The following is a 21,851-nucleotide window of genomic DNA, read 5'->3' on the forward strand; positions in this document are numbered from 1 at the left end:
TACCAACTGACAACAAAAACCAAGAAAACACCAACTAAAAATGGGCAAGAGACTTGCCTCACAATGAAAGCTTACTGAAAACGGTGTTCAAAGTAAGTCATCAGGAAAGGGCAGGTCACCACCACAGTGAGAGAGATAATACCTCATACCCACCAGAGCGGCTGTAACTTTAAAAACTACCACCACCAAGTGCGGTGAGAAGGCAGAACAACAGAAACTCCCATACGTTCCTGGTGGAAATGTAAAATGGTAAACTTTGGGGAACGTGTTGGCAATTTCTTACGAGGTTAAACATCCATTTGACATGCAATCCAGCCATGCAATTCCACACCTAGGAATTCACTCAAGAGAAAAGAAAACGTACGTCCATAAAGAGACCTGAACAAGAATATTCACAGCAGTTTTGTTCATAGTACCGCAAACCTGGACAACTCAAATGTCCATCAACAGGAGAATGAATAAACAAACTGTGGTATATTCCTAAAACAAACTACTACTCGATAAAAAAGAATGAACTACTTACTGACACACGGAGCAACACGGGTGAACCTTGAAAACACCGCTGAACTAAATACGAAAAGAAGTACGTGTTGTATGGCTCCACCTAGAACAAGCTCAAGAACAAGCAAAACTAACCCAACATGACAGAGATCAGAACAGTGGATGCCAACGGGGAGGGGGTGACTGAAAGGGAGCACGAGGGAACTTTCTAGAGTGTTTTATATCTTGGTTTGGGCTGGTGGTCGTGTGGTCGTACACATCTGTGAAAACTCACTGGTCTTTACAGTTAAAATCTACGAATTTTATTATGCGATTTTCACCTCGGTTTTTTTAAATGAAAGAAACTGTTAACTCTTGAGTATTCACACAGATCATTTTTATGCCGTTCTCTACCTCTGAAATATCCCTCCCCAAATTAACCATATACAACAGACTGCTGGTTGCCCTCCGCCCCCCGCCAAATCCGCTCCGCACAGAACCGCCGACTTCAGCTCGCACACGCCAAGCTCCGTGCTTCCCGCGCGGCGTGCCCAGCAAGGTGAGGGAAGACACGGATGCTGCTTCTGGAAACAGAGGGCATCCCCTCCTTTCTCTCTCCTCTCTCTGCTGCTCGTGAAGGGGTGTGGCAGCTCGCACCCCAGAGTCTGGCCTGCAGATGCCGAGAGGAAAGCTCAGGGTGCCAGACTCCAGTGACCATCCCGCCAGCAGACCCAGCGTCACTGCTCCTCCGCCAGGGCTTCTCCTCCAGAGAAACCGGCTGCATCTGATTAAGCTGTTACTTGGAGGAGCTTGTTTTCCACAGATGAACCTAATCCTAACTTGATTCAGAAAGTACAGAGAGTAGAAGCAAAGCTAAGCCTCATCTTCACTCTGTTCTCGCAATTCCTAATGGACATTTAAAGCACTTCAAGAGGGGTTTTTCCTCCTACTTTTTCTTCTCCAAATTCACTTGCTCTTTTTTTAAAAAAACAAAAAAAACAAAAAAAAAGAATTCAACACATAATTTCTGTGATTTACTGTGCAACTGAACACGCTAAAAGACAAAATGACATTTTCCCTACAAATTATTTGGTGCCTGTGATTTTCTGAACACTACAGCCAGATGGTTCTCATAGAAATCAAGAAGACTGTATTCATATAATTCAAAGGTTTGCTTATTTTTTGGTCTTAAAAAAGACTATTGATTGTAACGTGCAGCTCTACAGGAAAAATCTCGACCGAGGAGGCGAAAACTGGTATTTATTACCGCCCTTGTGCTCATTATAGCCATCTCTGACAGCGGTCCATTAAAATCAATTTTTATGTTTCTTACGTATTTTCTTTTTCTAACATCCTTGGCGCTGTGTTTATTAGCCCGTTAAGACAAACGCTGAGCAAAGGAGTGGGTGGTTTTTCCCCTCTTCTGTCAGAAATAACAAGAACTGCAATTTTAAAATACAACTGCTACTCACAATCAATGAATGGAGGAAACTGAATGTTACGTTTCAGAACAAAACATTAAGGAGTGCTTTGAATTTTTAATGGTTTTATAATTAGAGAAAATAAATAGTGGAGATCGTTCAGAGAAACGTGTTCCGTGAGAAATGGCAATACCCTAACTTCATGCTAACAAGGGGATTTCACACCCTTTCTCCTCTGCTGCGCACACACACCAACAGCCGGACACCATCTCCAAGAGGCCCAGTAGAGCTACTGATGAAGCAATTCCAGGACTTTGGAATAAAAGTCCATTAATAAAAAATTCCATTAACAGAAGTCCCATAGAAGTTCATCACCTGGCAGACTGATGAACAGTGAACGTTGGTCCTGGATTTAAAAATCCGGATTAAGGAAGCAGCAGCTCCCTGTCACCAAACGCCCAAAGAGATTCCCACATCCCACTTGCTTAAGAATCAAAGCGCTCAATACAGTCCACCAACACCTCTATAAACGTATACATTAATACGTCTTGGGGCTCCTAATTACAGCTTATGTCCCTGTGGTTAATCAGAGGTGGAGGGTTCCTGGGCAGTAAGCACAGATGCTGAAAACGAACGATCATGGCCCTACCATTTTTAGAGAGATGCTAGCTTTTGTGATTGGTAGCGTGTGGCTACGTGTTACCCTGTGATCAATGGAGAACAAGCAATGATCGTATTCTCCCTGTTGCTTTGAACAAAGCAAGCAGTGGGTGTCACACAGGACTCTCACTCACTCAGTGTCTGGGATCTTCCGGCCGTGCAGATTTATCCCGTGCAGACCCTGCTCGCAGCCAGAGATCTCGATCTTCCCCAGAGGGCTGTCCATCGTTCTGTATTTCATTTCACAGGTCTTGTTCATTCTCGCAAGTACCTAAAGAGAAACAATTTTTAAAGTTACGCACACGTGAAAGAGTTTGGTCACTTCTAAAGCACAACAGAAGCCCCAGTTATTTAAGACATAAAACATCTTCCAAAGTTTTTTCCCCATTTTTGGAATTTAACCATATAATGTGTCATTTTTATAACATAGTCACTTTGAAGACAGAAGATTACCATAATTACCCAGAGCAGCCAACCAACAATTCACTCTCCTCTCATCTCCTTAAATTACGATCTCCTGGTGGCTCAGTGGTTGAGAATCTGCCTGCCACTTCAGGGGACACAGGTTCAAGCCCTGATCCAGGAAGATCCCACATGCCCGCAGAGCAACTAAGCCCGTGCACCACAACTACTGAGCCTGCACTCTAGAGCCCGGGGGCCACAACTACTGAGCCCGCGTGCTGCAACTACTGAAGCCCGTGCGCTTAGAGCCCGTGCTCTGCAACAAGAGAAGCCACCGCAATGAGAAGCCCGCGCACCGCAACTTAGAGTAGCCCCCGCTCGCCGCAACTAGAGAAAGCCCGCACGCAGCAACGAAGGCCCAATGCAGTCAAAGATAATTAAAAAAAAATTTTTTTTTAAATTACCATCTCCCTATTCTTCTCATTTATCTTTAACCAACGCAGTCAAAGATGAAATAAGAGTGCCTTTTAAAAAGTACCTAAAGCTATTTAAAATAAAACAATTACCAACAACACTTTCAGTAAAAACTGAAGACAAAGGATGGGATATTTTGAATAAAGTACGTTTAAAACTAAAGCATTATTAAATGAATTACAGAAACGGAGCGAGATCCGACCCGGCAGCGGCCGCGGAGGGCCCGCGCGTCGGAATCCCGCTCTCACAGAAGCGCACGGACTTTGCTTGTGTTCAAGCCAGAGTACAAAAGCTATCCTATCAGGTACCCTCCACGCGAACAATTCTGAGAGATGCTAATTTTGGTCAACCCAGTGGAAGTTTAAAAGAAAGAACAGATGTACTAAGAGCAGCGAAAAGCCTGTACCAAGGTTTAGGCAGGCTGGCATCTTGTAAAAATCCCTCGGCCTCGAGGGGAGGCCGGAAGAGAGGGCCGTGGGGAAGCCCACCCAGGCCGCCTCGTCTCCCCGGCGACTCCTGCCTGCCCTGCTTCCCGCACACCTCCCTCGGGCCACCTCACGGGCCAGTGCTTCCCAGGGTTCCGCGCTCAGCCACAGCCGGCCCGGAACCGGAGCCCCGCAAGGCCTCCCTGCGAGCTCCGGACTGGAAGTCGGGCTGCCGCCCGGCTCTCCTGACCTCTGTGTCCTGGAAACGCTTCACTTGAACTTGTCCGAAAACGTAACCGCGCGTGGGCTCTGCCCCTGTGCAGCGTGTCGGTGAGCGGGCTACCACCCAGCCCCGCCCCGAGCCCCACTGGACGTTGCTCCTGGGACCCCGCACACCCCCGCACCGCACTACACGCCGGCTCTACCATTTTCAGCTCTTCTCATTCATTTGCGCCCATCCTCCCGGACTCGCTCACCAACCCCCACCTCCCCGAGGAAGGGCGCCCTCGGGCCCCCTCTTTACACCCGGGGTCTTCCCGCTCCAGCCACCCTCACCTAGAACACCACATCACTACTGACGACACGACGGCGCTACAGCAGCTCAGCGAACCGCAGCCCGCCGCCAAACCTGGCCCAGCGCCTGCTTTTGCAAGGGAAGTATTCCTGGGATGCAGCCGTGCTCATTGTTTGCAGGCTGGCGGCTGCCTTCACGCTCCAGCGGCCCTAAGTCCGTGGGCGCCCCTCACGTGCAGCGAGGGTTCCAGTATCCAGGCCTGGACGCCGGGGACTGGCCTCTCCCTGACTGTCCCGTCTGCCCCACTTGGCCTGGTGACTGCTTTACAGTGAATCCGCAACACGCCCCCATCGCCCTGACCCCGCAGGTTCTCCTCCCTTCCGCGTGCCTTCCACCTGCTCCTAACAGCACACGCTGACTCCCTGCTCTACCTCCCAACAGCCCCAGGACAGAGGCACACACAGGTCTATGCCTTGAAGAGGTCAAGCACCATTCCCCAAACCCCATGGTGTGCAAGCATCACTCCCAAGATTCCATCCTAACCCCTGGGCTCCAGAGCTGCCCTGTTCAACATCCCCCTTTCTGTGCACAGTGACAGGGGTCTGAATCGAATAGCTCTCCAGTTCCCAGTGAGTGGACACAGGATTTTGCTGGGAAACCTTCTCAGATGTTTGCCCGGCATCGGAGATGCTGACACCTCATATTCCTACCATGGCTCCCCACTGCCTGAGGGATAAAAACCAAAAGAGTCTTCCCACCCCCTCCACTCTGTCATGCGGAAACAGGGATCAGACCAGGCCGAGGGAGATCATGGCCTCCTACCCACGACCCATCACCTTGAGAAAGTCACCTAAACTCTCTGAGACACAAGTGCTTTTATCTGTAGGACAAACGATACCTAAATCATAGGGCTGGCACAAGGGTTAGCGGGAATGTGTGTAAAGATCTGACAACCCCGAAGGACCCAGGATTACCATTATCCCTGCCGCAACTGACATTCTAACCCAATATCCTTGGCCTTTGACCTTGTCACCCAGAGTGCACTGCTCTCCTCCCTGAATTCTTATCCAACAACTTCAAAATCCTAAACATTCTTCAAAAGCCAACTGCCACCCCTTCTCCCAACCCCCTGGGTGCGTCCCCCTGTCTCCTGAAGCCAGAATCAACCCTGACCCGCACCCGCTCACATCTGTGGACATTTTCCATCACCCCGAGCTGCTGGCAGGTGACCATGCTACCACGAGTCAGGGCCCCACGGATGGCAAATGCATTATACATGTAAGGGGTTTATCATACGTGTGTTGAGCCGGATCATCAGCATGTCCACCATCTGGGTCAAGGGGCCAGCAGAGCATTTCTCTGAGCACAAAGTGTGTTCGGAGAAAGCGTTCTGCTGGCACGATGAGAAGCCTGGACGCGCTCTCCCCTTCTGAGTGACACCCTGCACCTTAGCGGGTTAAGAGCTCCGAGCAGTCTTGCAATAGAAGTCAGCTTCGTTTCTTTACCGAGCACTAGCAAACGTGTTCACCGACCCGTGCCTCCTACCTGAGTCCCTGTTCAGAAGCTGAACGAGCAGGCCTCCATCAAGAGGAAGGCTGTTTCTCAGCAGATCCAGGCTCAGGGCCCTGGCTCAGGCCTCAGATCCGGAGCCTGACAAGTCACGAGCCCATGGCAGGCAGGACTCGTGCTGGCGAGCCTCCGAGACTGATGCTAATTTAAGCACAAAAGCAATTTACTGAAAGACGTTCCATAACTCACAGAACTTCTGGGAAGGCTGGAGAAGCAGGCTCAGAAAACGGTAGGAACCAAGACTGGCCACAGTCCAACCACAGCCAACACCAAGCCTCAGGATACACCTGTGGGAACAACGAGGGACTGCAGGCACGCAGCAGGCGCCGGGGCCACCGGCGCCCCGGGAAACAGGATGTTGCAGCCACCGTCAATTGCCTGCCGCCCGGGCTCCCTGTCACTTGTCCTTGGACTCAGGCCCAAGGAGGTGCCTAGAGCTCGCGTGGGCGCCAGGCCAGGGTGTACCTGTGCCGAGTGGCCGGGAAAAGGGACAGCCCCCAGGAGGGCTGTGTCCATGCCAGCCCCGCTCAAGCACACAGCCCGGCATCGCTGCAGAAATGAGACCGGCACACAGCCGACCAGGAGAAGGGTGAATGTTAGATGTCCACTCCTCTTCCCAGGCCTCAATTTTCTCATCAATAATAGTAACTAATAGTAACTAATAGTAACCTGAGTCTACCAGTCTCCCTGGGCTGTTCTGAGGGGCCCAGCTGGAGAAGACAGGAAAAACGGTGAACGGGGCGGCTGGGCGCTCCTGCAGCTTCGAAAGGACCTCTCCTACTCAGCACACACCCAGCTCTCACCCTTACTCTGAGGAAAGGCTGGGGAGACACATCGGGTGCGCAGGGCAGGTCAGGGGTAGGGCAATGAAGGTGACCGGGGGTGCAGGGGCACGAGGATTTCTGCCACATGGGAGGACGAGCAGGTCTCCGGAGAGCTCAGGCCCCTCGCTTCTCCAGGAGAAGGGCCTTGCACGCCACCAAGCCGTCCCAGGAGCCGGGCTCTGAGCACAGCCTGGATTGGCCGAACTTCGGAGGCCACTGGCCTAGACTGCAGGAGAAGGGCAGCCAGCCGACCCCGGCATAGCTGGAAGGGCTGCCTCCGGACCAAGGAACAACCTCACACTCCAGCTCCTGCATCTCTGCGTGGGACCAAGAGGACACTGAAGCTCGGCCTGAAGCCGCCGTGCTGCCCCCGGTGCCCAGCACCAGCAGGCACCGCCCGGCAACACGGCACTGGCCCTGGACCACCGGTCTAAACTCATGCCCCAAGTGCAGGCTGCCCCCTCGTACTGAGCAGCAGCTCCGCTGGCCTCCACAGAACATGGTGAGTCAATCACAAACCACGCCAGGAACCAACAAAGAGCCATCAGCCCTTAACAGGAATAACTCAAGCTCAAAAGCTGCGTTCTGAACAAGGGGCACGTGCCACTTCTAGCCAATCCACCCAGCTAGTCGTTTAGTCATGTGAAGTCTGAGGAGGTGAGCGCTTTAGACTTCCTCATCGGTTAAACAGAATGGAAATCAAACCCACTTCCATTTTCCTGAAGGTGAAGATTCCCCGGAACCACCTCCCCTAAGACTCGGGCCTGGTACTCGCGGCCCAGCTCCTCCTGGACTCGGCCTGGCTGAGCTGTACTTTCACCAGCGCCTCTGGGTTTTTAAGCCCATTAGCAGAACCACTGCTAGTCAAACATAATGCACCATAACCCACCAACGGCTACTTTGCCAGAAAAAGAAAAGCTGCAATTTTCACATAATTTTATACCAACCCAGCCAGAAATGGCGTTTGAGACTCCACAGAAACCTGTGCACGACTTTCTTTCCTGTCGACAGCCAGGGCATTCAGCACAGAGTCCTTCCACGAGCAAAGGTAAAAATCAGCGGAATACTGCATCCTACGATGTTATGGATAATGTGCCCCCAGGACAGAAGCGCTGGGCCATTTGGCGTGGTGTGTATGTTGACGAGAAGCCCAGGCTGAAACAGCAGGTGTGCTGCAGGTCCCGCAGAGCTGGCAGGGCTGGCGAGGAGGTGGGGGGATGCCTGCAGACAAGACGGGGGTGTCACAGACACCAGGAGGGACCCACGGGGGCTGAAACGGGGCAGCAAGAAGAGCGAGGCTTCCACAGCAGGTGAGTGCATCAGGGAGGGAGAGCGTCTCAGCACAGGCTGGTGGGAGGTACCGTCTGGAAAGCAGCGATTCCAAACACACACGGGGCTGCCGTGCACGATGGCTGCACAAAGATGCTGGTGGAATCCTGAGCCCTAGGAGTGTGACAGACCCGCCTGACACCCTCCCACAGCGACATCCCCACGCTCCACTCCAGAAGCCAACCGACCACCAGGCTCCAAAGATGAACTCTCCCCAGGAGTTTCATCAACTTACACCAGCCCAGAGAAGGCCATGACTGGGAGCCCCAAGTGGACCACGAAGGCAACGAGGCCCAGTAGAGACACCTGCTCACTGTGGACTCTACAACATCCACGGCCCCAGCCCCAAGTCCAGGGCCAAGCAGGCTCCCGACAGCCTCACAGGACTCACCAGGGCACTGCTGCTGGGCAGGGAGGGGGGCTGCCACAGGGGAGCAGGGCCACACGCTGCAGGAGAGCAGCTAAAAATGTCTGGAGAAAACGACATCTACCCAGAGAGCTGACTTATAACAAGGGGCCAGAAGAGAAGACGCACGTGGGAGGCAGGCTGAGGCAGACAGCCAGCAGCAGAGCCTGGGAGGCAGGGGACGAGGCCCAGGGGCCGCAGAAAGAAGCGTGGGGGAGACGCACAGCCTCCACGGGGTCAGTTTCGTGTCTGGCTTTGTCCCTGAGAAGCCCCAGGGCTTCAAACAAGGGGGAAATCCACCAGGTTTGCCTTTTCAAAGGCTCCCTCTGGCAGCTGTGTAACGAATAGGTGGGAACAGAGGGTGGGAGTCGTGAAGGAGACCGTGGAAACGGTCCACCGAGGCATAAGGATGAGCTCAACCAGTGTGAGGCAGAAGGGAGACTAAATAATGAGCCATAAATAAATAATAATAAATAAATGTTTAATAAATACCCGGGTGCCCCTTACGCATGAGCCACCAGGCTCAGGTGCCTGAAACTGTAACGAGACAACCGTGGTCTACTGGGGGAGGAAAATCACCCACAAAAAGCAAATCACACTGAGCAATCTTTGCAACTTTTCTATAGGTCCAAAATTGTTCCAAAGTAGAAGTTTGTCTTAGAAACTCAATAGAGATATGGCAGAATGATTTGAAATATTTACCTGCATCTTTCTACCTGCATTTTCTAAGTTTTCCACAGTAAACCTGAATCCCTTTCACAAGGATAAAAAACTGTATTAAAATTCAGTATAATATAAAACACAGGTGATGATAGCAAATGTTCTACATTTAGCACTGTCTCAAGTTCACACGTGCAAAACAAAGGGCTGTTGATACTCTTCTGCATAAAATAAAAACTCGGAGGTCTGGAATTTTTTTGACTTTTAAAAAAAGAAAGGGTGGAGTAAAACGACACACGAAAGAAATCGCGTCTCCTTCTCTCCCATCCATCACAAGTCCTTGCAGCCCCCCAACAACCTGGGGCCCTCCCTTCCTGCCTGACCTGGTCTCTGACCAGGACCCCCGATTCACCCTACTTTTACAGCTCCTCAAACACACAGATGTTGCTCTTGCCTCAAGGCCTTTGCACCTGCCACTCACTCTTCTTGAAATGCCTCCCCTTCACGTTCTGGCACAGTGGCCTCTGTCACTTAACTCACAACCCTGCTCAAACATCACCGTCTCAGAGAAATCTTCCTAAAGCAGTCCGTCTCCTCTATCCGTTCTTTCCTGTTCTTTCCTTTACAGCACTTATGGCACATGAGATCACACTAGATTTCTTTTATTTGCCATGCGTCACCTTCACTAGAAAGTAAGCTCCAATACAGTAGCAAATGTTACGTGACAGCTCTGGCCAATGAGTAAGAAGAAGTCTGCCGAGAGGTCTTGTTTTGATTAAAAAAAAAAAGAAAAATTCTTCTGTGGCTGGCACCATCTCCTCCCCTTTCCTCCTTCCCTGACACTGCAGATGTGATGCCTGGAGCTGTGGCAGTCATCTGGTGAACACGAGGCAAAAGCAAGAGACTAGAGAGCCCCTGGCGCTGACACCGTGAGCCACTACCACACCAGTGCTGTCTGTTGCTAGACTTCTACTTGTGCAAGAAAAAGAAAGTCCTGCTTGTTTCAAGCCAGTGTTCTGAGGATTTCCTGTTTTCTTCAACTTGAGGTTGTCCTGATTTTTGCTATATGCTAGCACTCAGAATGCATCATAGGTGCTCAGTAAATACCTGTTGAATAAATGAGCTAATCATCCGAATCAATTACACCTGATGTGATGACTCAGCAGGAGAACTCCAGGATTAACGAGAGCCCACAGCTGGGGTTTGATGACCTGAGGCTTCCTGGAAGAGGTGCCTACACAAAAAGGCAAGTTGGAGTTTTCTGGGGGCAGGGTGAAGGAGAGGAGTGCCCCTGGCAGGCAGGTCTGCACATGCTAAGGTCCTGGTGCTAGAGGGAGCACAGGGTGTCTGTGAACTGAAGGAGGCAGCAGCCACAGGAGGGAGAGGACCCACGTCTGAGAGGAGCCCGCTGTGGCAGCTGCTGGAGCGGTGAGTGCCACTGTAGGGGCAGGAGGGCAAATGGTAGCACCAACGACCCCAAGAACATCACGGGCAGAGAAGGGGATGCTGGGTCTGGGACGCTGTAACCACACCCATGAAGACAGGGTTATGATGTCTGCACAGGTTCTGGGGCTCAATAACAGAATCTGCTCCAGCTAATAGCATGCCGTGCTGGTTTCCAAGCCAGAAAGAGGAGGGAAAAGTTTTACAAGCCAACCATCCATTACTCCTAAGCACCACGTTTACAGTTGCATAAAATAGGGGCTGTCCTGGAACCAGCAATCCTGAAGCGGCCAACTGGAGGCCACGGGACCACCCTGCGGCAGAGGCCTCGGGAGCCCCGTCGGAGGACCGGGAGGAAGCCAACCGTCAAAAGCCCAACAAACCAGTTTCCAATGTGCCAAACCCACATGTTTGGGAGTTTAGAACTAGCCCACAGGGTCCTGCGGAGGCTGCAACAAGCCAGCTCTTTGACTGCTTCCCGCGAGCAGCAGGGAGCAAGCTTACATGGTGCGAAACCACGTTCTTAGCTGAGTCCCCGAGCTGCAGGGACAACCGGGCCCACGGCTTTCTGGGGGACAGCACCACGGCCGCATTTAGGACACAGATTAAACAGCCAGGCTCCCCATTTCCCGCTCTCATGTGGCACACACCCTGTGCCCCCCCAGCCCGGCGGCCTGGCAGGCCCAGCTCCCTGCATCATCACTGTGGCAGCTACCTAAAGCCGCAAAGCGGCAAGCCGACATTAATTGGTGGCAGGAAAAAGAATCGATTTTTCACGGCTATTTGGAGACCTCTGCAAAAGTGAAGTGAATTCCGTTTCATCTCTCTTTTAACATGAATGGTGTTTAATGTTCTGAATTAAGCGGTTGGCGCCAGGGGCCGAGTTCCCACTATACCAAAAGCAAGAAACCCAGAAACAAACCGTCTTCTTTCTCCTTAGCCTGTAGTTTTCCAGGCCGGCCACGCCTGTCTAAAACCTGTCCTTCCAGAATCGTCTTCACAGTCCTGCTCCTTTGCACTTTTACCCATCTCTAGTATCGGTATCTTAGGCAATGAAAAATGACCAGAAAGGGGCTAAAAAAAGAAATCGTCTGCTTTCTTACAAGCAGTGTACAAACAAGGTGCCCAGATGTTTGCTATTGTCATCTCCCCAAGGTCAACGGCATGTGGCCCACAGCTGAGCTCAGGCCTCCCCCACGGCAGCCCCATCTCGGGCATCTCCATGTTGCCATCAGCTGCGTGTGTGAAGTGCAAGCTCGCTGGCATCACGAGCACTGATCAAGGGAAGGGGTGCAACCTATCTGCGGCTCCTCCTGACATCAACAAAGTCATCGTGAAATGAAAACTAGTTTTACAATCACCCTGCTGAACAGAGAGTAAGAAAAAAGCATCAGAGAATAAGAAAAAAGCATCAGAGAAGCACCTTTGTCTTCATTCCTCAACATCAGCCCATCTAATAAGGATCAGGTGCGAGGGATTATCCTCATTAGGAGAAAAACGTGTGTCAAACCCCTAGAAGACAAAATACTTCACACCCATCACCTCTTAATAAACCTGGCAAAGAGAGGGGGGAGAAGAAAGTGGATGGGATTGACCCCCGGCAGGTGTACAAGTCAAGAAGGAAAATGATGGGGAGAAGCAAGGCCAGCGGCCGAGACCCGGCTCCCACTGCCACTAGGCCAGGGCCTCCCCAGCGGAATTTCACCAGGTCACATTCAACAAAGGGCAGCTGTAAGTATGCCTCAGTTTATTATGCCCTAACAACCAAGAAGGGTTCAACTGGTTGAAATGATTTTGCCAAACAAAATACAGGCACTGCCATCTGGTATATCAAACTTAGAATGGATCCAGAAGTTGTGCAAAAACATCACTTCACGTCTACACGAAAACCTGCAAATGACGTTTACGGGAGCTGTATTCACAATGGCTAAAACGTGGAAGCAATCAACATGCCCTTCACTAGGTGAATAGCTAAATAAACTGCGGCACATCCAGACAATGGAGTATTAATTCATTGCTAAAAAGAACTGAGGTATCAAGTCACGAAAAGACACGGAAGAAACTTAAATGCATATTTTACTAAAAGAAAGAAGCCAATCTGAAAAGCCTATGTACTCTATGATTCCAATTATATGGAGACAGTAAAAAAAAAAAAAAAAAAATCAGTGGTTACCAGGGTTGGGGGGAGCGAGGGATGGGTAAGTAGAGCACAGAGGATTTTCAGGGCAGTAAAACTATTCTGTAGGATATGGCGGTGGTGGAGGCACGACATTATACATTTGTCAAAACCCACGGACAGTACACCATCAAGAGGGAACCCTGATGTAAACAACGAACAAAGGTTTACCTCCTTCTGGTAGGGGACGTTGGCAGTGGGGAGGGGCACACGTGGGGGGGGGCAGGAGGTATATGGGAACTCTCTGTGTAACTCTGCTGTGAACCTAAAACTGCTCTAAAAAATAAAGTTTACTAATTAAAAAAAGAACCATTCCAAAGCCTTCTGTTACGGCCCTGACATGGAAGGGAAATGATTCTCGTTTGCTGCTAAATTTTGGTGAACCCAGCTACATGCACACACAAAGGGAGAAGAAATTCTGCGTTACAGTGTCACAACTAGACTTCCAAGTTAAAAACTGCTTCTACGGGATCCCATAAATACTGTGCTCTGCCCATTCTGAGCTTACACACAGACTTCCAGGACATGGCATCTGTGAGCACCTTCCTGATTAACGACGCTCTGGTCCTGAAGAATACCCATCACAACAAGGGCAGGGGAGTCAGGGCCAAGGTGGAGAACGGCCACCGCACGTGCATCTTGTTACAGCGCTCAGCGTTCACCAGTCACCTAAACAACGCGCTCCGAGCAGCACATTATAAAACAGCCGTGAAAATGCCTGCCCATCAGAGCTTCCATGTTAGAGGGACATCTAAGGAAATTCTTTCACTGGTCTTTAAAACAACCATTTCTAGACAAAAACAGGCACTGTCTCCATTTAAAAACTATACTTAAAACTCACTTTTCCTTTCCAAACTTTTCATTTTTGTTCATGTTATCAAACTAAGGTATGAGCCATGCAGGAGGGTTTAACTGCTTTTCTATTCTGAAGCTCAAAGGCTGTTTTGAATCTGTGCAACTACACAGGAATTAGGGAGCAGCCAGAACACAAACCCGTATATGTCTGTGTGGGTAAAGGAAACAGATCCCACACAGAGACAAGTGCATCAAACCTACATGTGTACAGTTTAACAAAATGCTCCAGAAATCTCTTGGAGCTTCAAGCATTTTTGAAAAATATTTCCAGGTACAACACCAAGGTGGTAACTAGAGCTCCCATATCCATTCCAACAGCTTACAGATAAAATATCTCTGGATCTTGCCAAAAACTGGTGCATGACACCAGAACACGCCAGAACACTCTACAGAAAGGCCCATAAAGGTTCTCTTAGAAGTTTCTTAGTAACTATCACTTATTTCTTCAAAAGAAGAAAAAAGCTCCCCTACTAACCACGGCGCTGCAGACCAGAGTCAAATCTACAAAGACTCTCCGTGAAACGAGACACCGGCGTCAAAGCAAGCTCCGACCTTGAGTGTGCGTCCTCGGGGTGCACGGAGGCGCCCACGCACCTGAAACCACAGGTGAAACGCTGTACACCGCCCCGGCTAATTAATTTCAAGGAAGAAAAGTTTTACACCAAAATGAGCATGAAACAGGAAAAGCACAAGTTTGTTAATAGGTTTCCCACTTGCCGGGCTCCCAGGCCCCGGAAGCACCAGTCACTGCCCGCTCTGCGCCCCGCCCTTTGGTGGAGGGGAACTCTGGTGAAAGACGGGAGAAGCCCCGCTCTCAGGCGCTGTTTGCGCAGCTTACACCGCCTACTCCTCTTCCGGAAATGCACAGGGAACGTCTGAGTACTCTGTGACGGAAGAACTCTTCTTTAACAGCAAATGTGTCACCAGCCAGAAGACCAGATGCACCAACGATAACAGGAAGCAGGTTACAGAAATGAATGCAGCCCAGACCTCCAACAAGGAGCCCACAGTCAGAAGCAGGATGAGAACTCTGCATCCTCGGCCATCGCAGCAAGATTTGGAAAAGCAGCCAAGAAACCTTAATTCGGCAGAACAGCCCCTCCTACATCAAACCGCCGGGGCCTGAGCACAGCGACCAGCCAGTACGGGAGGCGGTGGGGGGGGGGCGGTGCGTGTACATGAAGCGCCAGCTGGGGCTGCAGCCACGCCTGCCTCCGGAGGAGCGCGCGCATCACAGGTCACCTCGTCCCGGCCCAGCCTGCTGTCCGGGCCTCTGGGCCCAACGCGGTCCTATGGAGTCTGGCCAGCTCGCACCCCCGCCGGCGCCGCCGGGTCCCCGCAAAGAGGGAAGGGAGGCGGCCTGAGGCCTCGGAGCTCCGGCACCGCCGGGGTCTCGGCCGCAGCTGACCCTGTGCGGCCTCCCGCGCCCGGGGTCCCGTTCCCACGGCCCCAGGCGCCCCCCGACCCCCTGCGGGCACCTGAGGTGTGAGCGGCGCCCCCGGCTGGGCGGTCTGGGGGAGAAAGAGAGCCCCCGGGGGGGTGAGGCCCCACGGGAACTGGCCTCCAGGGCAGCGTGTGCCGACACCGGGCCGCGGCCGCCCCAGGAGGCGCACACGCCCCCGAACCTGCGGCTGAAAGCCCCAGCGCAGCTCCCCGCGCGCCAACCGCTGGGCCTGGGTCTGCTGGTTGAATCCCGAGGGCGCGCCCCGGCGCTTTTACGCTTAGACGCCCCTCGGGGTTCCAGACAGCGCGCGGAAAGCGGCCGAGTCCACGGCGCGGAGAACCCAGAGTCCCGTGGGCGCCTCGTGCCCCCCGCACAGAGCCCGGCCCCGCGGCGCAGGGTCCGCATCCGCCGCCGCAGGGCCCGGCCAGCAGGCTGACACCCCTGCCTCCCCCAATCTCAGAGCGTCCCCGTGTCACCCCTGGCATCCTGAACTTCAGTGAGGACCGAGAATGATCTACCGTGAAGAAAAAACGATGAAACATGCCACGTTTCCCCTCACTTTTAACTCCCCCTGTTAGAACTGCCTGTGTGACCATCACTGACCGAAATACCTGTCTGGGGATCAGATGGGGCGGGTGCCGAGCCCACCCTGCCCACAGCACCGCCTCACAGCCTGCGAGCGTTCCCGCACTCGAGGCACCGACTCAGTCCGGAGCTGCTCGCTGACGGCCGGCCGTGGCGCGGGAGACGGCGGCAGGCTGGTGCTCACAACGCAGCGTCAGTTCTTGAAACTGCCGCGTCTCGGGAAGCGTCAGCTTCAGCACGTCACGGCAGAAAACCACCTCACCCTTTATCCACCTCTACAGCTGGGCACAGTTTAGCTTTCTTAGAGAATCAGTAACGTGGAGAACAGGTGGGAAGATCTGAGAGAAACGCCTTCTTCAATTTGGCAGGGCAGCCAAAGCCAAGAGACGCCCGCTGCAGAGCAGGACGGGAGGGGACGGGCCCCTGGCCGCGGTCGCCGCAGAGCTGGAGGAGAGCACACTTCCAGGACGCGCAGGGTCGCTGGCGAAGTGAAAAGCTCTCACACTTCTCTCTCTGACAGCAAGATGTGATTCAGAATCCTCCGCACCCCAGAAGAGCCCTGGAGGATCAAAGTAGCAAGGCGTGTCTGCAGTCAAGCCCCAGTCAAGCCCCAAGAAAGAAGTCCCGGTTAATAACGATTTCCACCTGTGGATGCATGGAACGCTACGTTAAAGACGTGTGCTTTCTGTGTCGGTGACATAATTAGCTTACCAGGGGGACTCACTATAATGCTGTCTCCAGGTTCAGTACCCCACTCCCTGTTTGCACGGGTTCATACACACAGTGAATACAGTTAGATCCAGATTCCGTAACAGGCTCCACTGAAATCCTCAGAGAGGGCTCCGGCAAATGGCCAGGAAGGCATCCCCGCACCTGGAATGGGAATCAACCGTGGCTTTCGGGGAGACCTACAGAAACGTCCCTGCCCGAAGCAAGGGGGCTGCCAGGATCCACTGGCCCAGATGCAACCCGTTCCTCCCCTCGCAGCTTCATCAGTATTTCCCTGGGTGTATTCTGCAAATTCAGCAAGGTGCTAAAGGGTAAGAAGTGCTGAGAGTGAAGAGTAGGGACACCTGTGGGTGAAGAGCTTGAGTACCTGAGCACCTGACAATGATCAGGGGTTGGTGGGATGCAGGGCACTTTTAAACGGTTGGAAGAAGTCCGAAGAAAAACACTTCATGACATGTGTTACGAAATGTGATACAAATTTCGTACATGTGATACGAAATTCAAATTTCAGAGTCTATAAATACAGTTTCACTAAAATGTAGCCAGGCTCATCCTGTAATGTCGACGGCAGTTCTCGTGAGTACAGCTGACCCTTGAAAAACACAGGTTTGAACCATCAGAGTCCACTTATACACGGATTATTTTCCAACAGTAAATGCTATAGGACTACACGACCCTCAGGTGGTTGAATCCGCAGACGCAGAACCACAAATACGGAGGGCTGACCGTAAGTTATACCCAGATTTTCAACTGGGTGCAGGGGGAAGGGGGCTTGGGGCCCCTAACCCCGATGTTGTTCAAGGGTCAGCTGTAGTTGTGACGAGACCACACAGCCTGCAAAGCCAGAACTATTTACCATCCAGTCCGTTTTAGGGAAAGTTTGCCACCTCCTGACCTCAATGCACGTAAGTGATTATCAGCCTGTCCCAGGTTTGGTGGTGCTGGATCCTTCTCTCCCACCTGCTAACGAACAAATCACAAGACCACGCTGATTCCCACATGCTCACCCGCTTGTCTTTGACACCGCAACCTCAAGCAAGATGTGGTTACCAAAGTCTTCTGGAATTTCTTACGTACTGGCTTAGAAAGACCAGCCACTGGTCTGCAGGAGTGCTAAGCCTGGCCACCACTAAGGACCACAGGATTAGGTCCCCTTTATCCCTAATAAAGAGTCAGCTGCACGCTGTTTCTGCGGTAAACGATTCTTGGGTGAGAAGCACGGTGTGATTGATGACTTGTATCCCAAAATGGAAGAGCCTTGTGTTCCAGATACGCTCCGGCGGCCGGGAACGAGCCAGCCTTGACGGCACAAGGCTCCTGGAGGGACAGACGCCATCCCCACCACAAGGCCAAGCAGCCACTGACATGTGCGCCGCTTCTGAACCATTAACCCAAGGCAAGAGATTTTATGTTCTAAATTAGCTACATTATGCCCAAAACCTATCAGTGGCTTGATAACTTGAACATATAATTCTATACCTTTTACTCTTCAAACAATAATTCAGTCTAATCCTGTGGCTGAAGCCAAGATTTCCAGACCAAAAGTGCACTTTCCATTTGATTAAATACTAATAAATGCAAGAATAAAATACCAGTATTTTATCTTACAGTAAATTCTTCAAAAACCCATATACTCTAAGAATTAATTATCTCTCTGGAGAAGGGGACAGGTTCTTCCCCTCAAAGACAGTTTAGTCATCTCAAAATCTTAATTACAACATTTAAAACATAATTTATAGCAGTCCAGGGCTTACAGAAAGATGACATCATAGTGACCTGTCAGTCAGCACGGCCTCAGGTGGAGCATCGGTCAGTAACAGGATAAAAGGAATCGGGAAGGATCTCCCTGCAGAACAGACCACGCGCCAAGCCATGATCCTCAACAAAGCACGCAAGCTGATATGATACACGCTTGGCCTTTTTTCCATGTGTGTTTGGTACTTTAAAATTTAGAAGATATCTTTACATATTTCATCCGTTAAGAAGTAAACAGAGTGGAACGCTTTCAAAAGGAAGATGGTAGATTTCCCAGAGTAGGGGGTTTCTTTGTTTTCTAGTGTTATAAACGAAGTATGGAGCCAGGGCACTGACACCAGTGTGTCTGGTGCGTAAGCCACGCCCAGGGGTGGCGCCCAGGGGCTGCCCCAGGTCACACCATGTGGCCGCGGTGGTCTCCAGCCTGATGACTTGGCACAGGAAACCTGCTGCAGCCACGGGTGGAGTGGGCCCTCCCTCCAATGGGGTGCTCGGGGCTGAAGTCATAAGGCAGGCGGGAAAGGTGGGAACGTGCCAGAATCACGCTCCATCTGCTACAGCATCCTCCTAACAGGGTCCCATCCTCACTGCAGGTGACAGAAACAATGCATCCTGTTAGGAAGCTGGAGAAAACCTTTGTGGGAAACCTGAAGGGAGATCCCACTCAGCGTCAGTCCCCGGCTGCGGCGCTTAAGTTAGATTGGGGAACACGCCTTCCCCAGGGGACCGGGGACAGAGCTGGGCCTGCAGAGAGCAAAGCAGAGCCGGCAACCTCTCCGGCCCCGTCTCCTCCTCTGTGATGGGGACACCGTGCGGACTGACGAGACAGTCGGGGCTACCCGAGGGTCAGGCAGCGCTACTCACGGCCCCTTGGGAAGTCAACCCCAGGCTGCCAGCCTGCGGGGCGGCCAGACCACCTCCGTCCGTGTGCGCATGCCGGTGCCTGCCGTCCCTGTCTCTCTCGTGTGAACTGAAGAGCAACGTGGTGGCCAGGCACTTAGCAGCCAAAAGATACAATGAGGTGGAGAAAGGTGTGGGAGCAGCCGGGGGTCGTCACAAGGCAAGGCAGCAGTGTCACTGGGCGGCGGGCGGCCGCTGGACAGACAGCTGGGCAAGGTCACGACAAGAGCCTGAGAACCCTTTCTGAGGCTAGGCGTCTGGCTTTGCAGGGTCCCACATACCTAACAACGCCCGCCCGCAGCAGAGAAATAACGGAAGGAGCCCACACACACCTACCAAAGCAGCGCCGAGGACACCCAAAGACATGCTCAGGAGGCCTCTGTGGCCCAGGAGCCAGGAGAGGCAGAGACAGGGAAGCGTCCTGGGGCGGCACTGCCCGTTAAGGCGAAGCAGGCACAAGGGTGGCGCGGGAGCGATCCTCTCCCCTCGTGAACCTTAAGTGGGAGGAGGTGTGGGGGTCATACCAGAAAGGCGACCAGCGAACGAGCACCAGCTGCAGTCCTGCTGCTAACCCCACTCGGGGTTCAACTGTCAAAGGTTCCAACCCCATACGCTCCAATAGCTGCTGTCTATACTTGATGCTTTGTAAATCCTCAAAGGTCCCCATTGTCGCGGATGGCCTACTTCCGTCTTTGCTAGGGGTGTATATCATTTTAGGGACCCATCAAAATAAGAGTGAAAATCTGGTTGAGTTTCCAAAAGGGACGGAAGTGAGTAAGTGCCAAGGAAGTCACTGCTTCACCCTCATTACAATCCAGGAGCACGGCCGGGGCCACAGGAATAGAGGCTGTCCCTGACCACCGTCACTCATGAACGAAAAGAAAAGGAAAGGCAAGAAGACAAACCCATCAAGGAACACCTGCTTTGCTCTGCTCACTTACGACGGATCTCTCGGTAGCGGGACGTTCAAGCTTCTATTTGGAAGACAAACGTATCTGTCGTTTAGCGGCCCCTCCGGTCAGCACAGGTGACTCTGCTTCACAGAGAAAGGTCCTGCAGGATACACCCGCTTTCACCCACTCTCACACTGAACTTTTTACCCTTTGATGTCGAACTGCTCACACAATGATTGGAGATGTCAAGGTCTCGAACTTTTGGCTTAAATGCTGGCCAGGCTGGAGGGTACACGCCGCCGAGCCAGATCCAGAACCTGCACACACAGTCTGTCCTGCTCTCTCACCCACAAATGAAGCCCTGTCTGGGGAGCTGTACTTGTTACTAAGGCACCAACTTCCCTTTTACCAGCCAGCTTAATGACTCGCGTTCCCACAGCTGTACGGTAACAAGAGTGCGCTCCCACCTGCGCCGCAGGCCGTCTGCACGGCTCATCCAAAGAGGCATATGTGGTCCTCCTGGAGACGCCTCCTCAGCCCCAGCTCCGGGGCCAACAACAGCAGTGCGGTCACCAACAGGCATTCAAGCTCCCATCCTTTCCCCTCTGCAACACACATCTCACCCACGTGGAACCATCTCCCGGCTGTACTGTGAGCTCTCAGCGCCCACGGGGGACATCGGGACCCCCATGACCCCTCCATCCTGGGCTCCAACGCGTGGTTGAGGCAGCAGCGTGGGCTTCGCGTTTGCCCTGCACACGTATCTTCCCAGAAAGGATGACGGGCCATAGCACAGCCAAGTCTCTGAACCCCCTTTATCCCTCTGGCCCTGAGTTATCCCCCCTCCCCAACTCCCAGCAAAGATCCAACCCCGTCTGTCCCTGGGCCGGGCAGTGTCAGTGGGCTGGGGACAGGTTAGGGTCAGATGGCACCCCAGTAACTGACCCGGCTCAGGAAATTCCGGGCCGCACAGGACAGGGGCAGGACGAGGCTGTCTCTGGCTACTGGGCTCTGCTCACTGTAGGCAAAAGAGGATGAAGGCGTGGGATCAAACTAGGTTCAAATGAAATTCAATGTTTAATATAGAAAAATCATTTGTGCTCAAGTTGACTGATTTCAGACACTTGTCATACACATGGAGAAGATACACATAAAATCCACATTTACACACAGAATCTATGTTTCAATAAAAACAAAGACCAACTCATAACCAATTTGGGCCTCTCACTGCTGTGGCCTCTCCTGTTGTGGAGCACAGGCTCCGGACGCGCAGGCTCAGCGGCCACGGCTCACGGGCCCAGCCGCTCCGCGGCATGTGGGATCTTCCCGGACCGGGGCACGAACCCGTGTCCCCTGCATCGGCAGGCGGACTCTCAACCACTGCGCCACCAGGGAAGCCCGCATAACCAATTTATCTACAAATGACACAGTGACTAAGTATTGTGCAAATATTTTTCCTTGGAAATAGGGATTATTACAAAATCATATGTAAGCTATACCCAATCTTTGTTCAAATAATTGATTGATGTAATCATCTCTCTCTCATATGTTCCCACTACCATGAGGAAAATCTCTACAGTGTATTTCAAAAACTAGCAGAAATGTAAAACTTCGTGCTACAGAACTTAGCTGATACATTTTATCTAAATTACAACAGATTGAATTCTTCAGATAGTATTCACAGATGAAAAGCTTATCGATCTGCCACATTAATTTCAAGGGTAACTTGAATTAGAAGAAAAATCCAGGCTGTAACAATAAAAAACGCTCTGATAATTAACGACTCCTTTAAATGCTAAGTACGTTATCTATTAGCACGCAAACTAACATTTAACGAAGATTTTTTAAAGATACTGCCATTTTCTCCCTTTTTAGAAGACTATTCACAAGATTTGGAACACACTGAC

At 51.9% G+C, this 21,851-nt stretch overlaps 1 protein-coding gene across 9 annotated transcripts in view; it reads right to left on the bottom strand.

Annotated features, from left to right (window-relative positions):
• The window catches only part of MGMT (O-6-methylguanine-DNA methyltransferase), a 351,118-nt gene that overhangs the window by 288,055 nt on the left and 41,212 nt on the right, over positions 1-21,851 (bottom strand). For all 9 annotated transcript variants that reach the window (XR_010935690.1, XR_010935688.1, XR_010935691.1 and 6 more), the window contains exon 2: positions 2,696-2,832. Coding sequence is in view for 3 of the 9 variants with exons in the window: in XM_067709048.1 (XP_067565149.1) it covers positions 2,696-2,820 (125 nt within the window). In the remaining 6 variants the exon portion in view is untranslated. The remainder of the gene's footprint in view (positions 1-2,695; positions 2,833-21,851) is intronic.

Source organism: Pseudorca crassidens, chromosome 16, assembly GCF_039906515.1.
Source record: "Pseudorca crassidens isolate mPseCra1 chromosome 16, mPseCra1.hap1, whole genome shotgun sequence".
In the NCBI taxonomy this organism is placed as follows: Eukaryota; Metazoa; Chordata; class Mammalia; order Artiodactyla; family Delphinidae; genus Pseudorca; species Pseudorca crassidens.